This window comes from Crocodylus siamensis, chromosome 4, assembly GCF_052110815.1.
Source record: "Crocodylus siamensis isolate JL-2025a chromosome 4, ASM5211081v1, whole genome shotgun sequence".
NCBI classification, from domain to species: Eukaryota; Metazoa; Chordata; order Crocodylia; family Crocodylidae; genus Crocodylus; species Crocodylus siamensis.
In genome coordinates, this window is record NC_143398.1 from 186658039 (window position 1) to 186682132 (window position 24094).

The following is a 24094-nucleotide window of genomic DNA, read 5'->3' on the forward strand; positions in this document are numbered from 1 at the left end:
ACCTGCCTGGACAGAGGACAAGGGGCCAAAAAAGAGGACATGTCCAGGAAAACCTGGATGTATGATAACCCTATGTTGGTAGTTTTTGAGACAACTAAATATCAGAGGAGGTGGAATGTATGAGCAACATAACCTCATTCGAACTTCTTAGTAATTTCCTCCTTTATACAAAGTAAAGCCACTATGCTGCGTCAGAGGCATCTTTGGGGCTTTTGTCAGTCCCAGAGGAACGTTTAGCCCCTTAGTCTGATACAGGGTACATATACCATTTCACACTCTCTGAAGACTGGCCTGATGTTAAGTAAGGCGCATTAGGGAACAGCACCGAATAAAGGAAAAATGAGTTATAGTTTATCACGTGGTTCCTCTTAGATGTGGCAAGGCAATGTTACATAAAACAGGTTCATGGAGCGATAGAAATTGGAAGTGAAAAAGACCTGTTACAGATTAGAAGTATCAAATGATAAAAATGACCGTAAAATGCTAGGGTATTTGTGCAATGATGAGGCAATTCTAGAAAAAGCCATAAATATACTGGTTCTTCAATGTTTCTTTCAAGTAAGGACTTGCAAGAAAAATGACAGGATGAGACTTTTAAACTGTAGCTTTGGTACTCTAAAACTGGAATGGAGATGCATCCTATGTTAGCACTGGTTATAAGCCTTAGAATATTTAGACATGATGTTGTCTTTAAATCTATTGCTATTTTTAGGTCTACCTTTACTCCATAATAGCTGAATCCAATCTGTTCTACCAGCTTCTTCCACACTTTATTCCCAATTTATTTTCCATTCTGTGGCTTGCATAGTACTCTTGTTTGAGTTGGGTGTTTCTATTTTTAAAACAGAAAGAAAGCCACCTTGGGTATATTTTTAGCAAATGCTTATAAGTCTTTGCAATTAGACACGTCCCTTACATATCTCCCTTTAGATAGTTATCATTTGTATGGAGAAATGTCATTTTAGAAACACAGGTCTTTGCTTACTGGTGTTTGATTTCCCCTCCCCCCCAGTGAATAATCAGCAATATTATAAATTAAATTAACTTGTTTTTACAAAACAGCTATCACTGCCTGATGCAATCTTTCATTGCTACACAAATGCTCAACTTTTGGTGCCACTACAGAATATAGTTACATAAAAGTATGAACTTCAGTTCTCTAGAGCTAAGAAAATACTGCAATGTGAAAGTTTGCCCATCCAATTAAGGTCACATGAGGTTTTAAACTTTGCTAATGTTCAATGTACTAGAATAAGGTTTTTTCCACCAGAATGTAAACTGAACCTCAAAGAAGGGATTACTTGACAAGTGGTATAGAGGACAGCCATTAACTAAACTTGCCATTCTTTTCACATATTTAGCCATCCACATAATTAGCAGTAGCTGCAGCTGTGAAATTTTATCTCATGGTCACAAACAGTACTTTATTGAAATAATAGAAAAGGTCACAATTCATTGTATAACACTTTCTACCATAGGTAATGTTCAGGTTGTGTGCTCTGTTTCATGCTTGTAACCTTTTGTCATAGAACTGGTTGCTGATGTGGTGATAAAATACTTCAGAGAACTGGCTGATCAAATAAGGAAAGTTTTCCTGTTGCCCAAGCAATAATGTAAACAGAGTTCTGTAACCATGAGATCACAAACTAATAAAACATAATAAGGTGTTTTACTGGACCAAGTCATTGTCAGCATTTTATGGACTATGCCATAGTCTTCCCGGCCTTATAAAAAACAGGATTACATGTTAAAATATGATAGTGGATTTATTGCATTTTAGTTACCTGTGGAATATAATAATGCAAGTCAACTGTTTCTACTGAAAAAAATGCTCTTTTATCTCCTCTTTTGCATTAGAAATTAAGCATGGACATGACAACAACCATTTTTTTTTAATCTTGGAGAAATTGTGCAAGAGTGAGCTCTGCCACAGGGTAGTGTTCTAGCTGATGTCAATCAGGGCCCAGCCACAGGTGCAGATGAAAGCTGGATGGAAACCATTCTAGAGTTGTTACACATTTTCAGGCCAAGGTTCTTTGAGTAGATGTGACATCTTTTATTAAACCCACTGAGTAGTTGGAAAAAAAGGTTCAAAGCAAGCTTTTGAGCACAGTTGCCCTTTTTCAGGCATAGGGAGTCTCTGCTCAGGCATAGGGAGTTCTCATTATTATATTCCACAGGTAACTAAAATGCAATAAATCACTATCTTATTTCAGTATGTAATCCTGCTTTTTCATATTTCAGTATATAATTCCTGAGAAGAGCAGACTCCCTATGCCTGAAGGATGTCTGCACCTAAAAGCTTGCCAAGAACTTTTTTCCAACTACTCAGTTGGTCTAATAAAAGATATCACCTCTACTAAAAAGTACCTTGCCTGCACATTTTCAAGCACTCACTTTGTAGCTCCTTGGTTCTCTTGAGACCTGGATGGGCATTTTTTATGGCATGATAATTGCTTTGCACATGTGGCTGGTCTAGCTTTATTGTGCAATTCACCAGTGGATGGCAGAAGGCAACATGCGGCTGGGGGTCTCAAAATATTCCTGCCTATTCCTCAGGATGAAAACGACATTTAAAATCTACCAGTGTGAGCACAGGGGAGGCTGAAAACCCCCTCCTGCTTGTACAGGCTAGGCTGACAAGACAAACCAGCGGCCTGGCTCCACATTCAAACGGCGGCTGGATGGAAACCAGCTCTCGAGTTGCTGCACTTCTTCATGCCTAATTTTGTAGCGGCTCGGCTCTTCTTGCAGCTGGTCAGTTTTTTATCATGCGAGACCTCGGTTGCACGCGCGGGCTGTCGGCTTCTATTGCACTTCAGCAAGTCCAGTGTGCGCCGACCAGGGCGGCTCAGCTGGGAAGGCAAGACCCCCCGGGGCCGCTGTGCGTAGGCTGAGCCTGGTTCCAGTGTCCGTCAGAAAGGCGGAGCGGGGACTTCAAGGCAGCGCGGGTGGCTGACGAGGGTGACTTAAGGCGGAACCGCTGATGCGCACGCGCCGCGGGCCTAAGCCGCCTCCTGGTGTCAAACCCTCCCCGTGGGGCGGGGGGAGGGGCGCCAAGTCCCGCCCCGCCGCCCCCCCCCCCCAGTGCTGGCGGCCAGAACGCCGGGGCAGCGCTGCCCGTTGGCCGGGCCGGTGTGGGGGCGGGGCCGGAGTGGTTGCTTAGCAACGGCGCCGCCTTGCAACACAGCGGGCGGCGCGCAGAGGTCGGACATGGGCAGCGAGCAGGTAGCGCGGCCGCGGAGGACCCCCCCAACGTGCTCGCTGACCCGCGCCCCCCTGCTACGTCACGGCCGGTCCCCTGCCCTAGCAGTTACGTCACCCCGCCCCCTTCACCCCCCATCCCACCCCTGGGCTCTTACCCCAGCACCTGCCTACTCCACCTGCCCGAGGTGCGGGCTCCCGGCCCCACCCCCCTCGGGGCCCGTGCTTCTGCCTCCACCCGGGTTTTCTGCCTTGTCCCAAGGGCCTGGTGGGGCTGCGCCACTGCTTTTCTGCCCTCTTGGGTTCGGGGCCCTCCGCGGCTGTGGGCCGGGTTGAGACTCACTGGGGATCTGCCTCTGCCGAGCTCAGCTGCTCTCAGCTGGGGGTAGCCGCCTGCTCCTGCCTCTGCTTGTGCTTCAGCATCGGCGTCAGCCAGGAACAGGGAGGAGCAGGGCCTGATTAACACATAGGCAAACTATGCACATGCTTACAGCCCCCAGTGAAGACAGAGCCCAGTTGTGCTTATTTTACATATTACAATCATTGAGTGAAAAAAGTAGGGGCCCACGGGTTTGTTTGTCTAGGGCCCACTAAAGGGTTAATCCAGCCCTGCGGTGGAGCCATCGCTAAGGTGTCTTGTGCCCTGGGCACAACTCCTGTGTGGCCCTGGCCGTAGCAGACTGATCTTACCTGCCCTGCATGTCCCTGGGCTTGGGCAGGCAGTGCAGATGGCTGTAACTGGAGCATGCACTTTTGCCGTGGGCCTTCCTGGTCCTACCCTGCCAGCTCCTCCTGGAAATATGGGCCCAGGGCAGTCCCACCTACCCACATGCCTCTGTCCTCAGGAGGACCATGTGGGGTTCAGCCACAGCAGGCTCCAGCTGCATCTCCTTCCTAATCTGCTTCTGTTGATGGTGGTGGGAGCTGTTCAACCTGCTGTATTGTCCCAGTTGAGAACCACTGGCTAGGCGCATCGTCTTGTATAGCAAACAAGGCTGGCATTGGGGTGTTTCAAGGTTCATAATTATGAACCTGTCCACTGACATGGTAATGGACAATCCCAAGATGAGCCCTAATCCCTGTCTGGGCACATCTTAGATATGCTAGGTAATGGAGACAAGTTGGGCTGAGGTTTATTTATAGCAACAGATACAAATTGTGTGATGACTTTATGGAAACAAGTAAGATTAGAGAAGAAATGCTGATCCCAGGAACATTGGAAATGCAGCTCCTTGCCCTTCAGGCTAGGCACAGAAATTACACACAAACTGGTATAAATGATTGACACCAGTTCAGATCTGTACCACAGAAAAAGCTTTGTGCACATAAACTGCTTTTGAAATGTTTGAAACTGCTTTAAGATAAACCTGGATGGATGTAGTATCAGACTAAACAGATCTAGGTTAAATCAGTTTATTGAACTTGTGTCCCAGATCCCTTCCAGATTCAAGTTAACTCACAGTCCCTCAGCATTACAGGATGCTTTGCACCTCCCTGCAAACCCCTCCTCACAGAGCGGGCAGGCTGGCCTTGGTCTATGCTGTCTGCTCCAGCCAGGCAGGGAGGTGTGCTCTAGGGCTACTGCAGGCATGTGGCTGCATTTCTGGAATCAAAAGTGAATGCCTGTTCACTTGCTTATCAGTTCCATCTACATAGTTTAGATCAGCTGTTCCCAAACTCTGATGATTGTGCCCCACTCCCTCCCTCACTGCGGGGAGCCTTAATCTGTCCCCCATGCCCCTTCCCTTACTTGCTCCCTTTCCACCACAACAGACTTACGTGCTGGATGCAGCTGTGTCAGATATCGAATTGGTACCGGCCATGGGAGACTGGTTCCTCCAGCTGCCAGTCAGTGACTGAGGGAGAGGGGGCCATTTGCAGCAGATCATGCTGACCCAAAAGTGGTGGTGGCGCACTGCTGGCACTTCCGGGTGGGTATGATCACTTCTCCTGGCGCCCCCCCTACTCCCCAGCTGGCACTCTCAAAGGGGGCACCAGAGCTCTCGCCTGCACCCCCTGCCTGGGAATGCTGGCTGTCAGGAGGTGTGCCAGCGCTCTCAAGGGGTGCTCTTGCACCCCTGTGCACCTCTATGTGCACCACTGGTATCGGCCGATATGCCTCCTTAATAACTGGCTATTGGTATCGGCCCCAAAATCTCTATCAATACACTCCTAAATCTGTTAACACATAGAATCATTGAATCACAGAAGTAGGGTCAGAAGGGACCTTGTAGATCTTCAAGTCCAACCCCCTGCCTGGGCAGGAGAAAAAAACTGTGTTCAAAAGATCCCAGGTAGGCAGGCCTCAAGCCTCCTCTTAAAGACCCCCAGGGTAGGAGCCAGCACCACTTCCCTTGGAAATTGGTTTCAGATCCTAGCCGCCCTGACCGTGAAGTAGTTCTTATGGATGTCTAATGTAAACCTACTCTCCAACAACTTGTGGCCATTATTCCTTGTTATGCCAGGGGGCGCTAGGGGAAACAAGGTCTCTCCCAAACCCTTCTGGTCCCCCCTAGTGAGTTTATAGACAGTCACCAGGTCCCCCCTCAGCCTTCTCTTGTGAAGGCTGAACAGGTTCAGGTCCCACAGTCTCTCATTGTAGGGTCTGCCCTGTTGTCCCCAGATCATGTAGGTGGCCCTCCTCTGGAGCCTCTCAATGTTGTCCACATCCTTCTGAAGTGTGGCGCACAGAACTGGACACAGTACTCCAGCTGTGTCCTGACCAGTGTTGCATAGAGGGGGAGGATCACCTCCCTGGCCCTGCTTGAGATGCATCTGTGGATGCACAACAAGGTCTGGTTAGCCTTGCCAACCGTGACCTCACATTGTCGGCCCATGTTCATCTTGGAGTCAGTAACGACTCCAAGATCCCTTTCTGCCTCCGGGCTCTCAAGAAGGGAGTTCCCATCTTATAAGTGTGATGCTGGTTACTGCTGCCCAAGTGCAGCACCCTTCACTTGTCAGTATTGAAATGCATCCTGTTTTTGTTAGCCCACCCCTGTAACCTATCCAGATCTTGCTGCAATCTTTCCCTTCCTACTAGCATGCTCACCTCACCCCAAATTTTGGTATCATCAGTGAATTTAAACAGGTTGCTTTTCACCCCATCATCCAAATCGCTGATAAAGAAATTGAACAGTGTGGGCCCAAGGACTGAGCCCTGGGGGATTCTGCTGCCCACTTCTCCCCAGGTCGAGAATACCACTGACAGGTTATCTGTGTACCACCGTGGTATGCATACCAGATTGGGAACCACTGGTTTAAACTAACCTGCAAATATTTAATTGATTCAGCCTTGGGCTTTTTGACTGTCAGTACTGAGCCTCAAAGAATAGTGCACAAGCGTAACTTTATCCAGTATGACGAGTTCTAAAGTCCAGAGAGCCACTCACAGCAGGAAGGTTAAGCAGCTGCCTAATATTGTGCAGGAAGAAGGGGACATTGTACCCCTTTCTTATTTGGTAACTGCATATGACACCAGCCAAAATAAGTTCCCAAACTCTTCTTTTCACTTGGTCTGATAAATGATATTGTAGGAGCACAGACTACTACAGACTATTGCATATTTTTAAACAGTAGAGGGCATTGTTTCCCTACTTTTATTATGTGTGAGTTCAGACTTGCCTTGTTTCTTATGCTAATTTAGAATATGTAGGTGTTTTGGAGGGTTTTTTTCTTTAATTGGGTGAAAGTTTTTGTATTTTGGTTTAAATAGGCGGGTTGGCTCAAACTTTTTGAAATGTCTTTTTATTTTTTTCCTCTGGCATTTACTTAAACAGTCAGACTGTTTGAGCAAGAGAGCAGGTGGTATAAGCATATTTGTTGAGAAAGACTTTAATATATTTGGCTCATTAGTGGAAAGTTGACTGCAGCATGACATCCTGTAGGAAAACAAAAGTGCAGTGCCTGTGCTCTGAACCTCTTTAAGGCAGGTATTTAAAAGATATAATCCTCACTGCAGCTGTTCACATAATTTTTAAATTAGTTTTGCAATGTAAATGTAAGCAGACATTTTGTTCCTGGGTTATGGTTTTCATAGTGTTTTCAGGGAGCAGAGATTTCTTCTAGAGGCATCAAGAAGTATTAGGTTACAAGCTGAAGAAGAAAATTTTGTTCTCTACCTTTGTACAAAATGTTATATACATGGAACGCTTTTTTGAGAAGGAGACATTTAACAGATTCATGGTATATTTAATAGAAAACTAGGGAAGAGACCTCAAGGTTCATCTAGTCTAACAACCCCTTCTCAATTTCCAGAATGATGTGGGGAAGTATTAACATGCATAATGGAATGCTAATGGAAGCTTTAACTTTGAATATTTTACCAAACGGCTTCATGATAATGAAGTAAAATTATGCAAATACCCCTTAAAAGATCCTCTCACTTAATCAAGGTAAATAGAAGGGCTGTCAGTATTAAAAATAATTACTCCATAGCTTAACTGCAATCAGTGTATCTGGGGTTTGCTTTACATGAACAACAAACTGGCCAATGAATAGGGAAGCATGATGTTTTTCATTATAACTAGGCACTGGGTTTGGCTTATCTAACACTTCTCTGGCTTGTTCAGTTTCAGGTTGATTTCTATTTTCAGTAAGTTAATCCCCTCCCCACTAGAATGTTAGCTTTATTTTTTTATTATCCTGCTCCTCATGTGTGGTATGCTGTACCTATAAGCCTGCAGCTGGGATGTAAGACATATGGCCTGTGGGCTGCATCTAGCTGGCTCTATCCAGGATACTGGAAAATGGGGGGCATGGCCGGGGAAGCGGCCTCCTGCAGAACCTGGGGCTGTTGGTTTACACAAATGGCAAGGACAACCTCTGTGTGTGGCACGTGACAGATCAGGCAGTGGACAGGCAGTATAGCAACAGATTGGTTAGGAAGTGGCAAGGAGAGCCTGAAATTAGACAGAGAGCACAGGGCAGAAAGCAGAGGAGGAGACTGGGCCGGGAGTACAGAGTAGGGAGCAGAGCAGCAGATTGGGCAGAGGAAGGGGATCAGAGTGGCATTTGGAGGGTGTAGGACTAATTTGTAGCAAGCCTGTCAAGAAATTGACTTCCATTGGAATAACACTGTGCCAGTCTCAATTTTTTGTGCGTGTTGTTCACCTTGTATCAAACTCTTGTTATCTGTATATTGGCTAAATACATACAGTACATAATTTAAGTGCATAGTGTCTCTCAGACCCACCGCCTGCTTGTTTTTGTACTGTTTCATTGTCCGGAAAGGGAGGGGAAAGTGATTGTCAAAAGGTTTCCGTGAGAAGACTTGAAAATGACAGGAGCTATTCAAAATGAAAAGAACTGGTTGGTTTTGAGGCTGCTAATCTTATGGAACTGAGAGTGCTGTGTATTTAAGGAGTATTATTTACACTAAGTTTGAATAAGTGCATAGACTTTTTTCAGTCCATTGGTCATGCAGTTAAGCAGAGTACATTGTAATTATTTACACTTGTGATGTAAGATTATATTATTCTTATTTGACAATATTTGGAACCCAATTTTCGCAGATGCAATATCTACAAAAAGTGTAAGGCACCAAATAATATGATTTTATGGTGCCAGCTGTTCTGGTTGTGATGCTATCCTTCCAATCTTTTCAAATCTGTTAATTTGAAAGTGTTTCTGAAAGATGTCAGATGCCTTTAGTTGGTAGATTAATTAATTCTGAAAGTTGGTGCTAACCATTTTAATGTTAGCTGGTTTTGCTACTAATTACAACAGAACAATCTAGCACCTGCAACTCTGGGTGGAGCTTGACAATGTTAGCTGAATTTGGACAGAGAATACCACATTTTCTGCCATATAGTTTGACCCATGTACAATGTAGCATCTTCTCACCATGTTTTTATCATGTTAAATCTAAATGTTCCTAAATTAATTTTCAGGAGTTATGTGGGCAGTAATTCAAAATGGGCTAGAGAAGAGTAGTTTACTTGCTGAATTTATGTGACTCATTCATTCTGGTAATCCTATTAATATTAGATGGCAAATAGATTTAAAAAAATAAGACCTTTACGTTTCTTGAGATACATAAAGAAGAGAACCTGCATTTACACATCCAGGCTTTCAGAGAAGGGACGCAGGCTTGAATAGTGACCTCATAAGCTTCTCTTCCAAATGCTGTATCATGTCATATATAGATTTTAAAATCTAAAGCATTAGAGGATGAGAGGACTAAGTTCTGGAAGACTGATCAGCCATGCCACTAAGGAACTGCCTGCAGTAATTTAGGATGATATTTTACTTAGCCCCGTAATAACTTATACTGTTTATTTCTCTTCCCTCTGGATCCTCCTGGGAAGCTGTTGCAATTGTAGGAGCCAGCAGATAACGTAGTTTCTGGAAGTGCTGCTGGTTTATGTCTGATAGGGCATATCTACATGTAGCCCTATGGCGACATAGTGATGTTCTACGTCACTGTATGGTGTGCTACGGTGACATAGCGATCACATGGATCTACATATGTTGCCTTGGCGGCATGCTCCCCCAGTATAGTAGGCACACGTTCCCCCATGTATGGAGGGTGCATTGTTTTGGAGTCATCAGCAAATGAAAATGTAGATCTAGACAATTACTTGACAGAGAAGAGGAAGTTAGTTACTAGTAACTGGAGTTTTTCAAGATAATGTATTGTTCACATATGTATTTGTATCCCACCTTCCTTGCTTTCTTCCTGAGTTGAATCTAATATCAGACCCTGTAGTTAAGAGGAAACTAAGTAGCAAGAAGTATACACTGCCTTTTACTCCCCAACTCAATCTTGTGGTGTTGAAGAGAAGGCTGCTGGAAAAAACACCTTAAACATCCTTCATTTGATTGTGTTTTATGGAAAAAGGACGGAAAAGACGAGAATTTGACATGTGATATTTTCCTTTTGAAAAACAGGAAGTGTTTTGCAAAATTTGTTAGCCTTAGAGAAAATGGTATCCTGGCTGAATTTGTATTTTGGTGCCTCTCTGAATACCTCCCTGTCCAGGTCACTGGCACTGTGTGGGGGGAGGTGGGAGTGGGTGGAGTGTGCGTTCGAGGAGTGTGTGTGTGTGTGTGTGTGGAAATGTGCATGTGTGAGGGGCACATGTTCCCCAGAGGCTATGGGTGGCAGGGGACCCAGTGGGCTATCATGGGGCAGCAAGTGTTTGCTTACCCCTGTGGCGGAATGCCGGGCTAGCGGTTCCGGCACCGCTTACGGGAGCCGCGGGCTTTGCGGAGCTGTGCGAGCGCGCGGCTTGTGGGGCGGGATTGGAGGTAGCTTTATAGCCGCCCTCGAGGTTCGCCAAGTTGTCACAAGTAGACAACTTGGAGTAAGTTGTTAGTGTTTCTTAATTTATAGGGTGTCCGTTGGTTCACGAGATTCCAGAGCCGGCCCTTGCGTTCCAACAGTGGAGCTAGTCCAAAGCTAGGTGCTGCTGCCGGCTCTTTAAGTCCCAAAACTGGTCAACGGCTCATTGATATGGGTTGTTAGTAGTAGAAGTTATTACAGAGTAGATATAGAGTAAAACAAAAAGATTTTATTCACTCACCTGGCCTCACCCTCTTATGAATAAGAGGGGAGGCCGGTTGGAACGAAGCTGCAGTAAATACAAGTATAGCGAACGTAGATATGCGGTCTAAGCTACGATGAGAGGCAGTCGAGGAGTGGAGTCTCCGATGTTTCTTTAGTTACGGTATGCTGGATACAAAGGGGGTCTGTTGGTTCACGGGGGTCCAGAGCCAGCCCTTGCGTTCCAACAGTGGAGCTAGTCCAAAGCTAGGTGCGGCTGCCGGCTCTTTAAGTCCCAGAACTGGTCAACAGCTCATGAATGGGATATACAGTACAAAACTGTAACACGGTGAATCGTTGTCAGTTGTTGGATTTTCGAGGCCTTTGTCTTCGCTGGGGTACGCCCAGACGGAGAGGCTGAGAACTGGTCTATAGGGTGATCGGGCCTATAGAGTTTTCCGGTCGTCGTCTCTGCTGTTTTCTGTTTCTTTGCCTCTTTATAGATGTTGGTTGGACTGCCTCTGTGACACTAACTATGATATAAGCTGAGCATACAGGGATAGGATAGTTTCTTTTACATAATAATTGCTAGGCAGACTTTCTACATAAGTTTCATTTCTGCACAAATGACACTTCTAGATAAGAAATTAAATCTACAAAATACGCATGTGTAGCTTAATGCCAACAGAGAAAAATACAAAGCGCTCATTTAGCTTACTAGTTAAGACTTCAAGGTTACATAAATGTGAGAGTGCCGCGCGGCAGTTATACAGAAGAAAAAAAATCAATAAAACAGTTACAACCCCGAGATGCTGGCCTGGTGGGAGGTGGCAGGGCTGGGGGACAGTGGAGGCTCAGCACAGGGCAGTAGGAAGGGCAGGTGGGTGGGCAGCAGGCAGGGCTGTCCACACATGAAGCCTAGCCACAGTGAAGCATCACTTGGCTGCCTGTGCCCTTGTGCTTGACAGTGGTAGTAGTGACCGAGGTGGGGGGCTGCAGCTCAACCTCTAGCCCCAACAGGTCATGATGCTAAAGCCTTTGGTGTGTAAGCCAGGGCCACCTAACTGTGCCACCTTCTCAATGGCACCACTGTCTTGCCCTTGGCCCAGCCCTCCAGGCCATTCTTCCAGTCTGTGATGTTGCCTGGCAGTGCTTCCCACTGCTGCCACCTGGGGGCTTTTTATTCTGCAGCCCTGGCTGGCTGGCTCCAGTCAGTTCTGGGCATGGCAGACCCCTTTGTCTGTCCCCCAAGGCTGGTTGTGACCGAAGTCCCCTGCTGGCTCCTGCCCAGCATGAGTGGTGGGGCAGGCAGGGCATGTGTGTGTGTGGTGCCCCCTTGATCATGGTACTCTGGGCGGTCGCCCACACTGCCCACCCCTAAGCTTGGCTCTGATTAAGAACCCCCCATTCTCCCACCCTTATATGAGGGATTTTGACCAGTAATTATGACAATTGAATCAAACAGTGGATTTTTGTTATTTTACATGATCTTGTATTGCTGTAATGTTTATGTTGACAAAATGTTAGCATGGATCCTCCCGAGCCTGATGGAAATGGCTGTTCCAGTGGAAACCCAATCTGGTGAGAAGAGAAGAAATGGGGCGCATGGAAGGGTGCCTTTCGGAGAGGATGAAAATAATTAATTAGAAAGAGGACCGTAACTGAACTGTTGTGTAAATCTAGGTTTTATCATATTGAGAAGTTTAATATTACTGGTTTAGTTTTTTTCTTATTTTTCTTTCTAGCCCAAAACAGTTGGCAAAGGAAAATTGGCAAAGTCTACAATTAAATTTTTACCACATCTGCCTCAGGTAATTTTTTTTCTATTTTGTCCCTTCAATTAAATTTTCCCCATTGGAATATAAAGGAAGCATAGGAGAAACTACAGTGAGAATTTACAGTAAGAAATGTATCTAATCAAAACATGTGCATATGGCATAACAACAAACCTGCATCTACATATACAAAAGCATTGAAAATAATGAATGTGGTTTATTTAGACTAATTGAAAATGATTATGGTATAGAAGAGAGGGACAAAGGTACATGTCATCGAAAAGCTGGAATATAGGTTATTCTAATCTCCTGACCCCTTCAGAGCTTAAGGGTAACAAAATATAACAGATAATAAGGTGTAAAGGACCCAATGTGTCAAACACTTATACATGCTTTCTTTACTACCATTAAGGTCAATATAACTGCTCACGGAAGTAAAATTCAGTGCACGTGAAGGACTTCCAGGATTAAGACCTGAGCCTCAATTCAGATCTATGATTTGGTTACACTTGTACAAAACTATGCTGTATTTCAGTTAAATACGGGACAGCTACAGATGGTGAAGATTGCTTGATTCACCATCTATATTAATTTAGTTTTATGCTGTTGTCATTTATTTGAAATAGTGTGATGATACTGATTTGACACTGGGGTAATGAAACAGTGAACCAAGAAAGCTCAGAATACATACTGTGGATTACTAATTAAGAATTTATACTGGGTTGCATTAAGAATAGCTTTTAAGGAGTTAAATAAGAAGCCATTACAAAACTGAAGTTTTTTTAATAAAAGGAAAATAGGTGGAAAATTAATTTATTACTTAACTGAAATGGGAAGAAATGTAGTATATTCCTCAAGTAAGTGAAAGCATAATGAAATGAAAGACAGCTTTGTAAATCCATCAAGAATTCTTCATATATTCAGTATCTAGAGGTTTTACCTTTTAAAGGTATGCAGGGAAATGCAGGAAGAAGGTTAAATATATCAAGACCAGTCTTAAGCAAGTCCCCCAAAAACTAGCAAAATTTAGTCAGTTCCTCATTAGTATTCAATAATTACCTAAAGTTAGAAAAGCTGTTGGAAATGTCAGGAATCTTTGGATGTGGTTGCTTAAAACAACAGATTTTGCATTGGAAATGATACTTAGGCCATATTTTATGGTATAATTACTACTATACAAAATGAAATTTTAATTCTCTCTTGCATCATTTGGCATTCTTAACCTGTGTGCATTTGATTTTAACGTGATACTTAGTTCATTTTGAGCTAATTTAAAATAAACAGTCTTCTTGAAACTATAAATAAGTACATAAAAATCCAGCAACACAACCCCTTTACTCCTGAACTGGGACAGAGGGGGGGCCTTCAAACAGGTAAACCTCTAACCTTGTGTAGGATTTCACAAAGGACACATAAGAGTTATTTTTGTATGTTTCAATAAAGAAGCGAAGCTGGAATGGAGGAAAACTCAGATATTTTGGAGTTAATTCTGCTTGTGTGTGTGAAAATTGTGAAAAGTTACTATGCAGTATCTGATTCCAGCTTTGCAATATCTGAGTTAACAAAAAAAGTTACCAAGATTCAGGTCAAGGAAGTTTTTTTGACAGCCTCAACTAGTCAGAGAGATACAGAATTGTATCTCTGCCTGGGGGAATCCAATAAAAGCTTTTCTTAATTCTTGAATAAGTTTCCTGAAAAATTGAGGGTAGTGCATTTTGGGAAATTGTGAGTCTTAATGTAGTTTAGTGTGAGGAGTCATTTTCCTTACAATATATTTCTAGGAGTTTTACCTGACTAGTAAAAATAGGGAAAGTTAGTACTAGATTCTTGAAAAATAGCAGGAGCCTTGCTAAGTTATTGATGGCTATTGTACACTATGATTTTCACATTAGAGTTAGAGTCCCCATGAAGTGAGATCCAGGATGTGAAAAACTATTTTTTATATTGAAGGGGAAAGGATCTTATCCTAGGTCCCCTGTAGTATTTTTGACTTCAGTTCTTTCCCCTAGTCATAGATTCCTTTTGGTGAAAATGACTTCATCATGTTTTACCTATTTTACTTAGCTGTAGTGTTGCTTTCATATTTCTTTAATATCACAGATGTCTTGGGTTTGTGGTAGGTATATACAACTTACACAAATTAATAGTAATTTATAAGCATAAAATGTCACAAGTTATTTTTAGTATGTGAAAGATTTTTTTGTGCATGCTCCGTATTATAAGGAGGATGTGGAGAAATTGGGTTCTAGAGGCAGATGACAAAATGAGAAAAGAGTTGGAAGGCAAGCTGTATGAGAAAAGGCTGAGCAGACTAGGATTGTTTAGCTTAAAGACAAGGAGATGGCGGGGGGCATAATAGCAATCTTCTGATATTTGAACATTTGTTCCCTTTTGTGGCAGGGGGGCAGGACATGAAGTAAGTACTTTACATTGCAGTAAACTAGGTTTAGATTCAATATGAGGAGAAACTTCCTTGCTTGCAGATCATCAAGGCAGTGTAGTAAGTTGTCCAGGGAAGTTATGGAATTCCCTTCATTGGAGGTTTTCAAGACGAGGCTGGATAAGCATTTGACAGGGACGATTTGGGCATACTCTGTGACCCTGGAGGTCCCCTTCCACAACCCTATGATTCTGTGATTACTTCTTGTGTATGTGTGTGAGACACTTAAAGCTTTTAGACTGGTGTGCCTTGGTATGTTATAAAGCTAAAGAATAAAATACTCATTTCAGATAAGCACTAAGCCACAATGGCAGGAAGCTGCTCCTTTATTCCACTTGAGAAAAGAACAGAAAGATGATGGACCTGATGAATTTACTGTCAAAAATGAGTTTCCACCTGGTAAGGTTAACACTCAACATTTAATAAAGGAGACTTCAGGGGGGAAAGTGTGAAACTGAGGTAATACAAGAATAGAGGATTGTGAGACTAGGATTTTATTGCTAGACTGCCAAAATCTCCCAATATGGTCCCAGGCAATCTTATAACCTTTCTGTACCTCAATTTTCTTGTGTGTATAATGAGAACAATAATGCTTAATTTACCTTGTAGCATTATGGTGCAGGTAAACTTACAAATATTTGTCAAACATCTTTATCATCTTGGATAAAAAATATAGTATTAAGTGTTGCTCATTACTTCGATATTTTTGGTTCTTCACATAAAATATTAGATTGAGGTCTGGCACAAAGTTTACATTATGGTGTAAATGTTTCCAAAAGTTAGGCTTGCTTTTACCATCCTGTAACATTAAAAAATCATCATTTTACTGCTTATTCATTAAGTTTTATTTCTTTTACATAAAAATAATTCATATACATTTTCCTTTTAACATCAATCTGTGGGTTTTTTTAATGATTTACATTGTATAACATGCCATATTTCCTCACATATACAACACATGGTTTTTTCCCAAAAAACAGCTGCTGGACATTGGAGTGTGCATTACATGTGAGAAATGGTAAGCACAGTTTCTGCTACTCCAGGTGAAACCAAAAGTAAAATCTGCAGTGATCCATAGGGAGCAAAACAGTCAGTGGGCTTGGCTTCCTACCTAGTTGCTGGTACTCAGTTACTTACTCCAAAGAAAGATTTTTTCCCCTTCATTATGTCTTTTAGAAACAAGGTGTATATTATTCTAGTGCATGTTATATACAAGGAAATATAGTACTATAGCAATGTTTCTAATTTATTAGTAAACTACAGAACTGGTTCTGTTATTGAAGCAAATGACAAAGATCTCCTTGACTTCAAAGAGGAAGAGTTAGGGGGTTTTTTGTTTGGGTTTTTGGGGGAGGGGTTTGCTGGGGAGGGAGGTGTAGTATGTGAAAACCAGTACAGTGATCAAGGAAATACATTTGGTGGGGGAAGGGGTGAATCTTGGCCCAGGTAAACTCAATCCCAAAGCGTCTATTGACTTCATTAGACACGATTTTACTCAAAAATCTTTATAAAAGAAATTTGGTTAGCATTCAGGTTTACTTTAGCACTTAACAAATATCTTTAAGAACTATTGACACTAGCAAAGAATTGACAAAAACAATGACATCTGTTTATGAAATTGTAATATTTTATTTTTTTATTTTCATTGAATAGGCTGGTATAATTTTTTATGGATTCATATTTGTATTCATTTTTAATGCTTTATTCACTTTTTCTGCAAATGACTGATCCTTGAACTATGGTGAGAGATCTTAATTGGAATAAATTAGAGGTGAGGGCTTTGACAACTGAAGTGTATTTATTACTTTGTGAGCTTGGATTCATAATATGCAACTTCCATTTGTGTTTCATATAAGGAGAATATTTGGAAAAAAAGAATAAGAGACGCAAAATACAGGACTCTGAAGTTGGCGAACCAATTGCTGGAACATCAGCTTGTAAAGTGCAGGACAGCTATTGTCCAAAAAAGGCTCGTGAAAATTTTAGAAGTGCTCTTGTTAATATCATAATGTGAGTTGTCTTCTTTTTGTATACATGTTCTTTTTCCTTTTTCTAAGGTGAACTGAAACTTCTAAAAAATGTTAGCTTAAAAAAAGGTTTTAAGATTGCCAGTCAATAGTAAGCTATGTATATGAATGCAAAATATATCAGTAACTCAAGAGACCTAGCAGGTAAAATACTCTTTTCATCACTCGTAGTAGTTTCAGCAAAATTGACCAGCTATGGAATAAACTGTGGAACCACAAGGATTGGGATTCAGTTGCATTTATTTTGACTGTTTAGAAAACTACTTGGAAAGAATGACAAACTTTTACATATGACATTAAGTAGAACACATGATCTTTTTAGTAGTGAAGGCTGTTGACCTTCTGTTTTGTACCCCCTGTTGAGTACTGCAAAATAGACAATGTCTTAGCCTTTGTGCCTTACAATAAATGACTTCATGAGAACTGGAGGCTCTGTTTGTATGCGACTGTATCTCACACTTTAACCTCTATCCTTCAGTCTGCTGTGCTTTCCTATCCTCTCTTACTATTTTATTGATATATTTATTCATTCGTTTTGTCATTTATTTTATTTTGAGTAGACTCCTCTCTCTAATTTTTTTGAATTAAAGAATTGTTTGTTTTTCTGTTAAACGTACATCAGAGTGATTCATGTGGTATGATGGTGAGTGTGTGTAGGATTAGATTGCTTGTGATGGAGGATGGAAAAACACTTTCCCTCCTGGAAGAGTTATGTCTTGGGATGGTTTGCTTTGGAAGCACAAAAGAGCAGGTATTAGATCTTGAATTAAAAATAGATTTGGCAGCTGGAATTGATCAGATGATCCATACCTTAAAGATCTCGAGTCAAACTCAGTAAGGGATTTATAATGGATTTAGGCTGTTCTCATTTGAGAAGTGTTTAGTAAATATACCTAAAATTTAGTGTTTCCCCTCTCCTTTTTGAAAGTTCTTGAAGTGCAATAAAAATTGTCCATAAATGATGTCCTGATGCATCTTATTGTTAAAAGCATTATAAAATTATATCCACTTTACTTTTATAACTTACACAAAAAGATGGAATCATGCACCTTGCACTATTAAACTACAATGAGACTATTTCATACTAACTTGTTGTTTTATAATACAGCAAGCAGTGATGCCTACAAGGCATTTGAAAACTATATATGGCAGTTAGTGCTAATCAATGAATCTTGAAATTTTAAAAATGTGTTGTGTCACATATGTCTTTAAATGAAATTTAGTTGCATTTATGTTGGTTTATTATATAATAAAAAAGGATAAATGATTTTCCCAGGTATTCTAACTATTGAATTATTTAAGTATTATTATTGACCTTTAAAAATATTCTCATTCTTTCACAGTCTCGGACATCTTAAATCTTTAAAAATTGAAGTCCTGTGTTTTTAGAAATCCTTTTGTTTAACATCCATTGTAAACTTTGTATAAAATTATACCATATTTTCTTGCATATAACACACTCTTTTGCCAATCACAATTGGGGTGCATGTATTAAGTGGGAAAGTTGACTTTCTGCCCAGAAAAGAAGTACCCTGCTTTGATTCCTGCTCCATAGTGCAGCACCTCTGTCATTACAGTTCAGGCTGCTGTGGGAGTCTTATTGGCTCATTGGCTTACCACTCTGGAGGTGTTAATAACATCCTCTACTTTTTAATTGTCTTGACTTTCCACTAATTAAATTAACCTTTCTTAGAGCAATTTTGCTGTCTGCTTGCACTCCTGGTCTTTTTTCCTATTTCACAACTCTTTAGCTTTTTTCAAAATCATAGGTGCACCCAAAGAGCCCAGTCTTCAGCCGCAGGTGGGGTTTTAGTAAAGCAGGAAAAGGAAGGGTGAGTCAACTGAAGATTAGGTTCTGTCCCTGCTCTCTGCAGGGAGACGTAGTTAGCCATGGTAATCTGAAGTCAATCAGAAAGCATGGTAGATATACTTCTTTATAGACTAAGTAAGATATATGTCTCCCTGAACCTATAATTCTGTAAAAAAATCTTTTCCCCTTCCTTCTGTCTTTCAGAAATAAAGTGCATATTATATACAAGGGTGTGTTATATAGGAGAAAATATGTAGTGCCTCTTCTGGAAGCACAGGGCATTTTCATATGTGCTCCAAGAGGCACAGGGAAGTGCTTTAATTAGCAAGCCATGCTAATTAAAAACGTCTGAGCGTCATGTGTATCAGCGTCCCCTGTGCTGAAAAATGGCAGGGCAGTTTGAACTAAAGTTCATCAAACAAACTTTAGTTCAAAGCACCTTGCTGCTATTTTTCAGCTTGGGGATGCTGATACACATGACAAGGGAGGCTGCTGGATTTTCGTGCTCCAGCAGACTCATTGAAGTCTGTTTTGACGCACTGGATTTCCAGCGTATTGGAGCTGGCTCCCTGCATATCTGTAGAAGCCCATATAGTCTGCATTGTGTGTATCTTCTGCTAAGGAGATTAGCAGCCTGAAGACTTCTTTGGAAATGTTGATAAATTCAACTGAACAGAAGGGTGGAATCTAATACTGTGATTTAGCATCAGAAGAGCTGGCAGTGTAACTGTAATGAATACTTGACTAGAATGTTTTAATTGTCATAACAAAGATTTTGTATATTGGTAGTTTGGCATTATTGGTTAATAAAGAATGTATTTCTTCTCAAGCTTTTTTGTTTTAATGATGTCATAAATTAATTGTCATGAACTGAATTAGAAAAAGTGGTTAATGTATATATATCTAACGCTTACAATAAGACAAGTTTTAACATATCATGGCAGATCCTGTAGTTTGTATTAATTTTAGTAGTTCTTACTGACTTGATTGTGGAAAGATACATAACTGATATTCCAAAAGTATTTCCTGTTTAAAATTTAAATTTAAAATTAGATTGCATTTAGAGAGTGTAGAATTAAGGATCAAGCCTGTAAACCCTTAAAGAAAAGATGTTTGTGAATAACATTTTGTCTGGAAAAATATTAGGATTTCAATATAATTTTTCATGCTTACGATTCCAAAGGTGGCAATCTTTCTTTTGCTTGGTTGGTAGTTCTCAGATATGTGTGATTTATCTAAGGAGCACAGGGCACAGCGCACATAATATCATCTTTGTTTTGTCAGGCAGCAAAGCTTTACTATGGAGCAGCCTACTTCCCTAGATGAAACTCAGCCTCCAAAAGCAGATTTTTCTTCACCAATAGAAAAAGACATATTGGTAATTAAACACTACACCTTTCATATAATATTACTATAAATGATTGCTTTTATGTTTCTCTTAACTTGTGATGAGGTTATTGATGTTCTGAATTATTATGGTAGTAGGCACTTTAATTTCCTTGAGATATTAGTTTTATTTGATATACTGTAAAGAAGTTTTGTTATTGAGAATTTAGATTAATTTTTAAAAATTTAGGTAACAAATTATCTCAATCTAAGTCAATTCTGTTTTGTAATTTTCTTTTGTTTTTAATTGTCTAAATTATTTTTTGTTGATAACATGTATGTACAAAAGAAGACTTGCAGGTAGTATTATACTGAAGAAATTAGCGTTCCTGTCTGTCTCTGTCCTTATCCCTTCTAGAAAATTGAGCAGAGACTGTTTTTAGGTTCATTGAATAACATCGGTGAGAGGAATGATTGAGAGTTGCCATGGAGGAAAGAAAGGTGTGTGGGCTGTATGCATGTTTTAGCATCTGCTTAGACCAAGCAATGTATTCTTTCCTCTGAAAATATTTCTCCTCTTAGCAGGAACAGAATGCAATAAGAGGACTCTGTTATGGAGTCTTATTTGGCTACAGGGGGGTTTCTCATTAATCCAGTAGTTTTCAACCTTTTTTGATCCTTCCATATTATTTCTGAATTTAGTGGCATCCCTTTTAAAAAACTCTGATTTATTACAGTGCTTAGTGCCTTGCACAGGGTCTGTGCAAGTATGAAAGTGGGGGGAGAAGTGAGCCCTTACCTCCTCTCACCCTGTGGCACCCTTAAAAGGATCTCCCAGTACTCCAACTGATAATCAATGCATTAATATTTATTACAGATTAAAATGCTTTGCAACACGTTTTTTTCTATATTTTCTCCGGCCAATTATTTTAAACTGGATAATCGACTTTTGAAGTGGAATGAGCTAATTTTGTGATGTTCACCCAGGAACAGGTTCAAATGGTTTGTTGTCCTGTATGTATTTCAAATGTACTTTCCTGCAACTGGGAAACCTCCCACTGCTGTCTTACATTTATTTCGCATCTGGATTGCTCTGTTTGTTTACCTGTTTGCCCTCAATTGCTTGAGGTTACATTGACTGGATGTTGCCTCCCTGTTTAAATGCCTAACCTAACCAAATGTGCCAGATTTACCAGACAGATGTACTGCTCACATACCCTTGTTAGCATTACAGTCTTATGGATTCTCATGGACCAGTGAAGAGGTGATGAATTTGAAAGATCTTTGAAAGATCTCAAAAAAATGTTTAGCAGCAGCCTCTGGAATGGCAAGAATTATGAATATCTGACAGAGCTGATTATGGAGAGGGGTCACTCTTAAGGCAAATTCCAATACCACAACAAATGAAAGAAACATTGGCAGAATTATAAAAAAAACCAAGGGAATCAACAGAATTTCCAGCAGTGTTCCTGGTATTTATACCTGCTATTGGCAGTTGGACCAGAGGAGAAGTTTTTGCCAAGGAGGCTACCACGAAACACTAAACTTTGTGGGCAGCTTTTAAGGCATCCAAGAGACTGCAGAACTCCATTCTGACAGGACACCACCACTCTGACAGGACACCACTGAAGAAATTTTTTTTCTGAAAACCACGATCCCATGCAAGAGCCAAAGGTGGACCCCAAGGAAGACATCCAGATGAACATGCAGCATAAATAGTGCTTGGGAGAGGATTTTTTCCAGAAGCTGAACATGCTGTCCTACAACACAACTGGGCACGGCTACACAAAATGTGGCACTGCACATTAATGTAGTTTACTGTGAAGTAAGTGTGCGTGTCTACATGTGTCTGCACTTACTGCACAGTAAAAACCCTTAATCCTGCTTAAATTTTCTACTTGCAGATTTGCAAATGCAAGTAAGAAATTTAAGCAGGATTAGTTAATGTGTAGTAATGCACACGTAGACGCGACCTGGGAGCAAGTTTGCTCCTGGGTCTGCCCAGCCACTGCAGGCTAGGAGCCTCTCCTGGCTCTGGGCTGGGCTGCCTCTATGGCAGTCCCTGTCTGCAGGTTATCAAAGCCTGCAGACATTTTGAGCCCTGTGGCACACTCACCAGGGAGCCTGGGCAGGCCACAGGCTACCTGTGCCTGCCCGCCTGCCTGTCAGCACCCCAGCACTGCTGCTTGGCACTGCATTGCTGCGCGATTGCCAGGGCAGTGCCATCAGGGCCAGTTGGGTGCTGAAGGGAGCTGCAGGCTGCTTCAGCTTCTAGCCAAGCCTGTCAGCCCCTCAGGGCCACCTACACGCAGCTTCTGGGCAGCAGGGCCAGTGTCATCTGCCTGCAGCAAACCCCAGCAGCTTGCCTTGCACCTGAAGGGGCTATGGAGCGTTGCCTTTGCTGTGTGGCTGCCAGTCCCTTTCTATACCCTTGCACTGGGTGCTTCAGTCAGCTGCCCAGGGCCAGAATCACAGGGACCGCCATGTGGGGGCCCAGAGAGCTGGCATGGGTCCCAGCATGGCATCCTCCTCCTACCCATGCCTGTGCCTTCCACCCAGGGCCTCAACTGGAGTCAGGAGAAGACTGGCAGCCTTGTGGTGCTGTGGGGTGAGGGAGAAGTGCTGCGACAGTTTGAGTGGGGCAGGTGCTCCAATACCCACATTTATGAGGCCCCGTCAAGCTGGAAGTGGGAACGAGGGCACAACCAGCCAGCACAGCAGTGCCGCATAAAAGTCAAGGCCTTCCGGGTAGTTGGTTACTATGATTGACCACAATCGTCAGTTCAGGTGTGCCCATAAGTCCATCCCCTTTATGCGACAACTGACAGCCATCCTGGCACTTTGGGACGCAGGCCACAGCTGTGCAGTAGACACCAGCACAGGTGGGCTGCCCAAGTCCCTGCCCTCTCACTGGAGGAGAGACCCTTGGGCATGCAGCACCTCATCCCAGCCAGCTTCCTGGCTATAGTTTCTACCAACAGCTTGGGGAGCCCTGGCCAGTGCCTGCCTTGCCAGATACACAGCCCTAGAGCCAGACATGAGATGCAGCCAGCTGCCAGCAGTGCTAACTCCTCCCTGGTGGGGGGCCTTGGCCAAGTGTCAGCCCAGCGTGCCCCACAGGGCAAGCCCACACGTGGGTTTGGCAGGTGAGGATGTCACCTACGAGAATGTGCAGGAACAGGCTAACTAGGAGTTTTGGGCTGAGCTCCTGGCCCTGGAGCATGAGCAGCTCCAAGTGTTGTGGGAGCAGAATGTCAAACTGGGTTGGGCAGTGCAGGCCATGGATGATGACCATTATGTGCTGGACACCATTCTGGCCCTGGCAGTCACATTCATGCCACCCGCTGCCCAGCCCCTGGCCTGAACCCTGCATATACCCTGGCAGCTGCCCGCTGCCCCGCAGCAGGCCCCTGCCTGTGCCTGGGAGGAGGTCCTCTGCTGCCTCTAGGTGCCAGGTACCCCTGGCCTGTGCCCTGCCACATAGCCCTCCCACCAGGGCCCACTGCTGTCACTGCCGCTGCAGGTGGTGCTCCTGCCTCCAGGCATCCTCTGCACACCACACCTTCTCCATCCAGGCCTCGCAGAACAGCTCCCCTTTCCTCCTGGGCCTCACAGATGTTATGTAGCACAGAGTCTGTGATAATGACTCAGGGGTGGTTGTCCTTGGTGACCTTGAGGTGGGCAATGAGGGAGGCCAGTAGCCCTTGAGGCAGCCAAAGGCATCCTCTACCAGGATGTGGGTCTGGCTCAGGCACTGGTTCAAATGGGCCTGGTGGGGGTCCAGGTGGTTGGTGTTGGGCCACATCTGCCAGGGCAGGAGAAGGTAGGCAGGGTCTCCGATGAGAAGGGACAAGACCATAATGGCGCCCACCTGCCAGTCCAGCACCCCGACACAAAGTGCCCACTCTGCACGAATCCTGCCAAGCTAGGGTTGCAAAACACACAGGTGTCGTGGGTGCTTTTGTAGGTGAATGTGCTGCAGTGGTCCGGGATGAACCATAGAGTGAAATCCTCTGTGGCTGTAGT

At 42.8% G+C, this 24094-nt stretch overlaps 1 protein-coding gene across 1 annotated transcript in view; it reads left to right on the plus strand.

The window, feature by feature from the left end:
* Positions 1 to 3102: 3102 nt before the first annotated feature.
* DNAH7 (dynein axonemal heavy chain 7) overlaps positions 3103 to 24094 on the plus strand; it is a 226187-nt gene continuing 205195 nt past the window's right edge. The window contains exons 1-5 of the mRNA XM_090045212.1: positions 3103 to 3228; positions 12436 to 12501; positions 15196 to 15304; positions 16762 to 16915; positions 20027 to 20120. Of these exons, the coding sequence (XP_089901338.1) occupies positions 3214 to 3228; positions 12436 to 12501; positions 15196 to 15304; positions 16762 to 16915; positions 20027 to 20120 (438 nt within the window). The 5' untranslated portion in view covers positions 3103 to 3213. The remainder of the gene's footprint in view (positions 3229 to 12435; positions 12502 to 15195; positions 15305 to 16761; positions 16916 to 20026; positions 20121 to 24094) is intronic.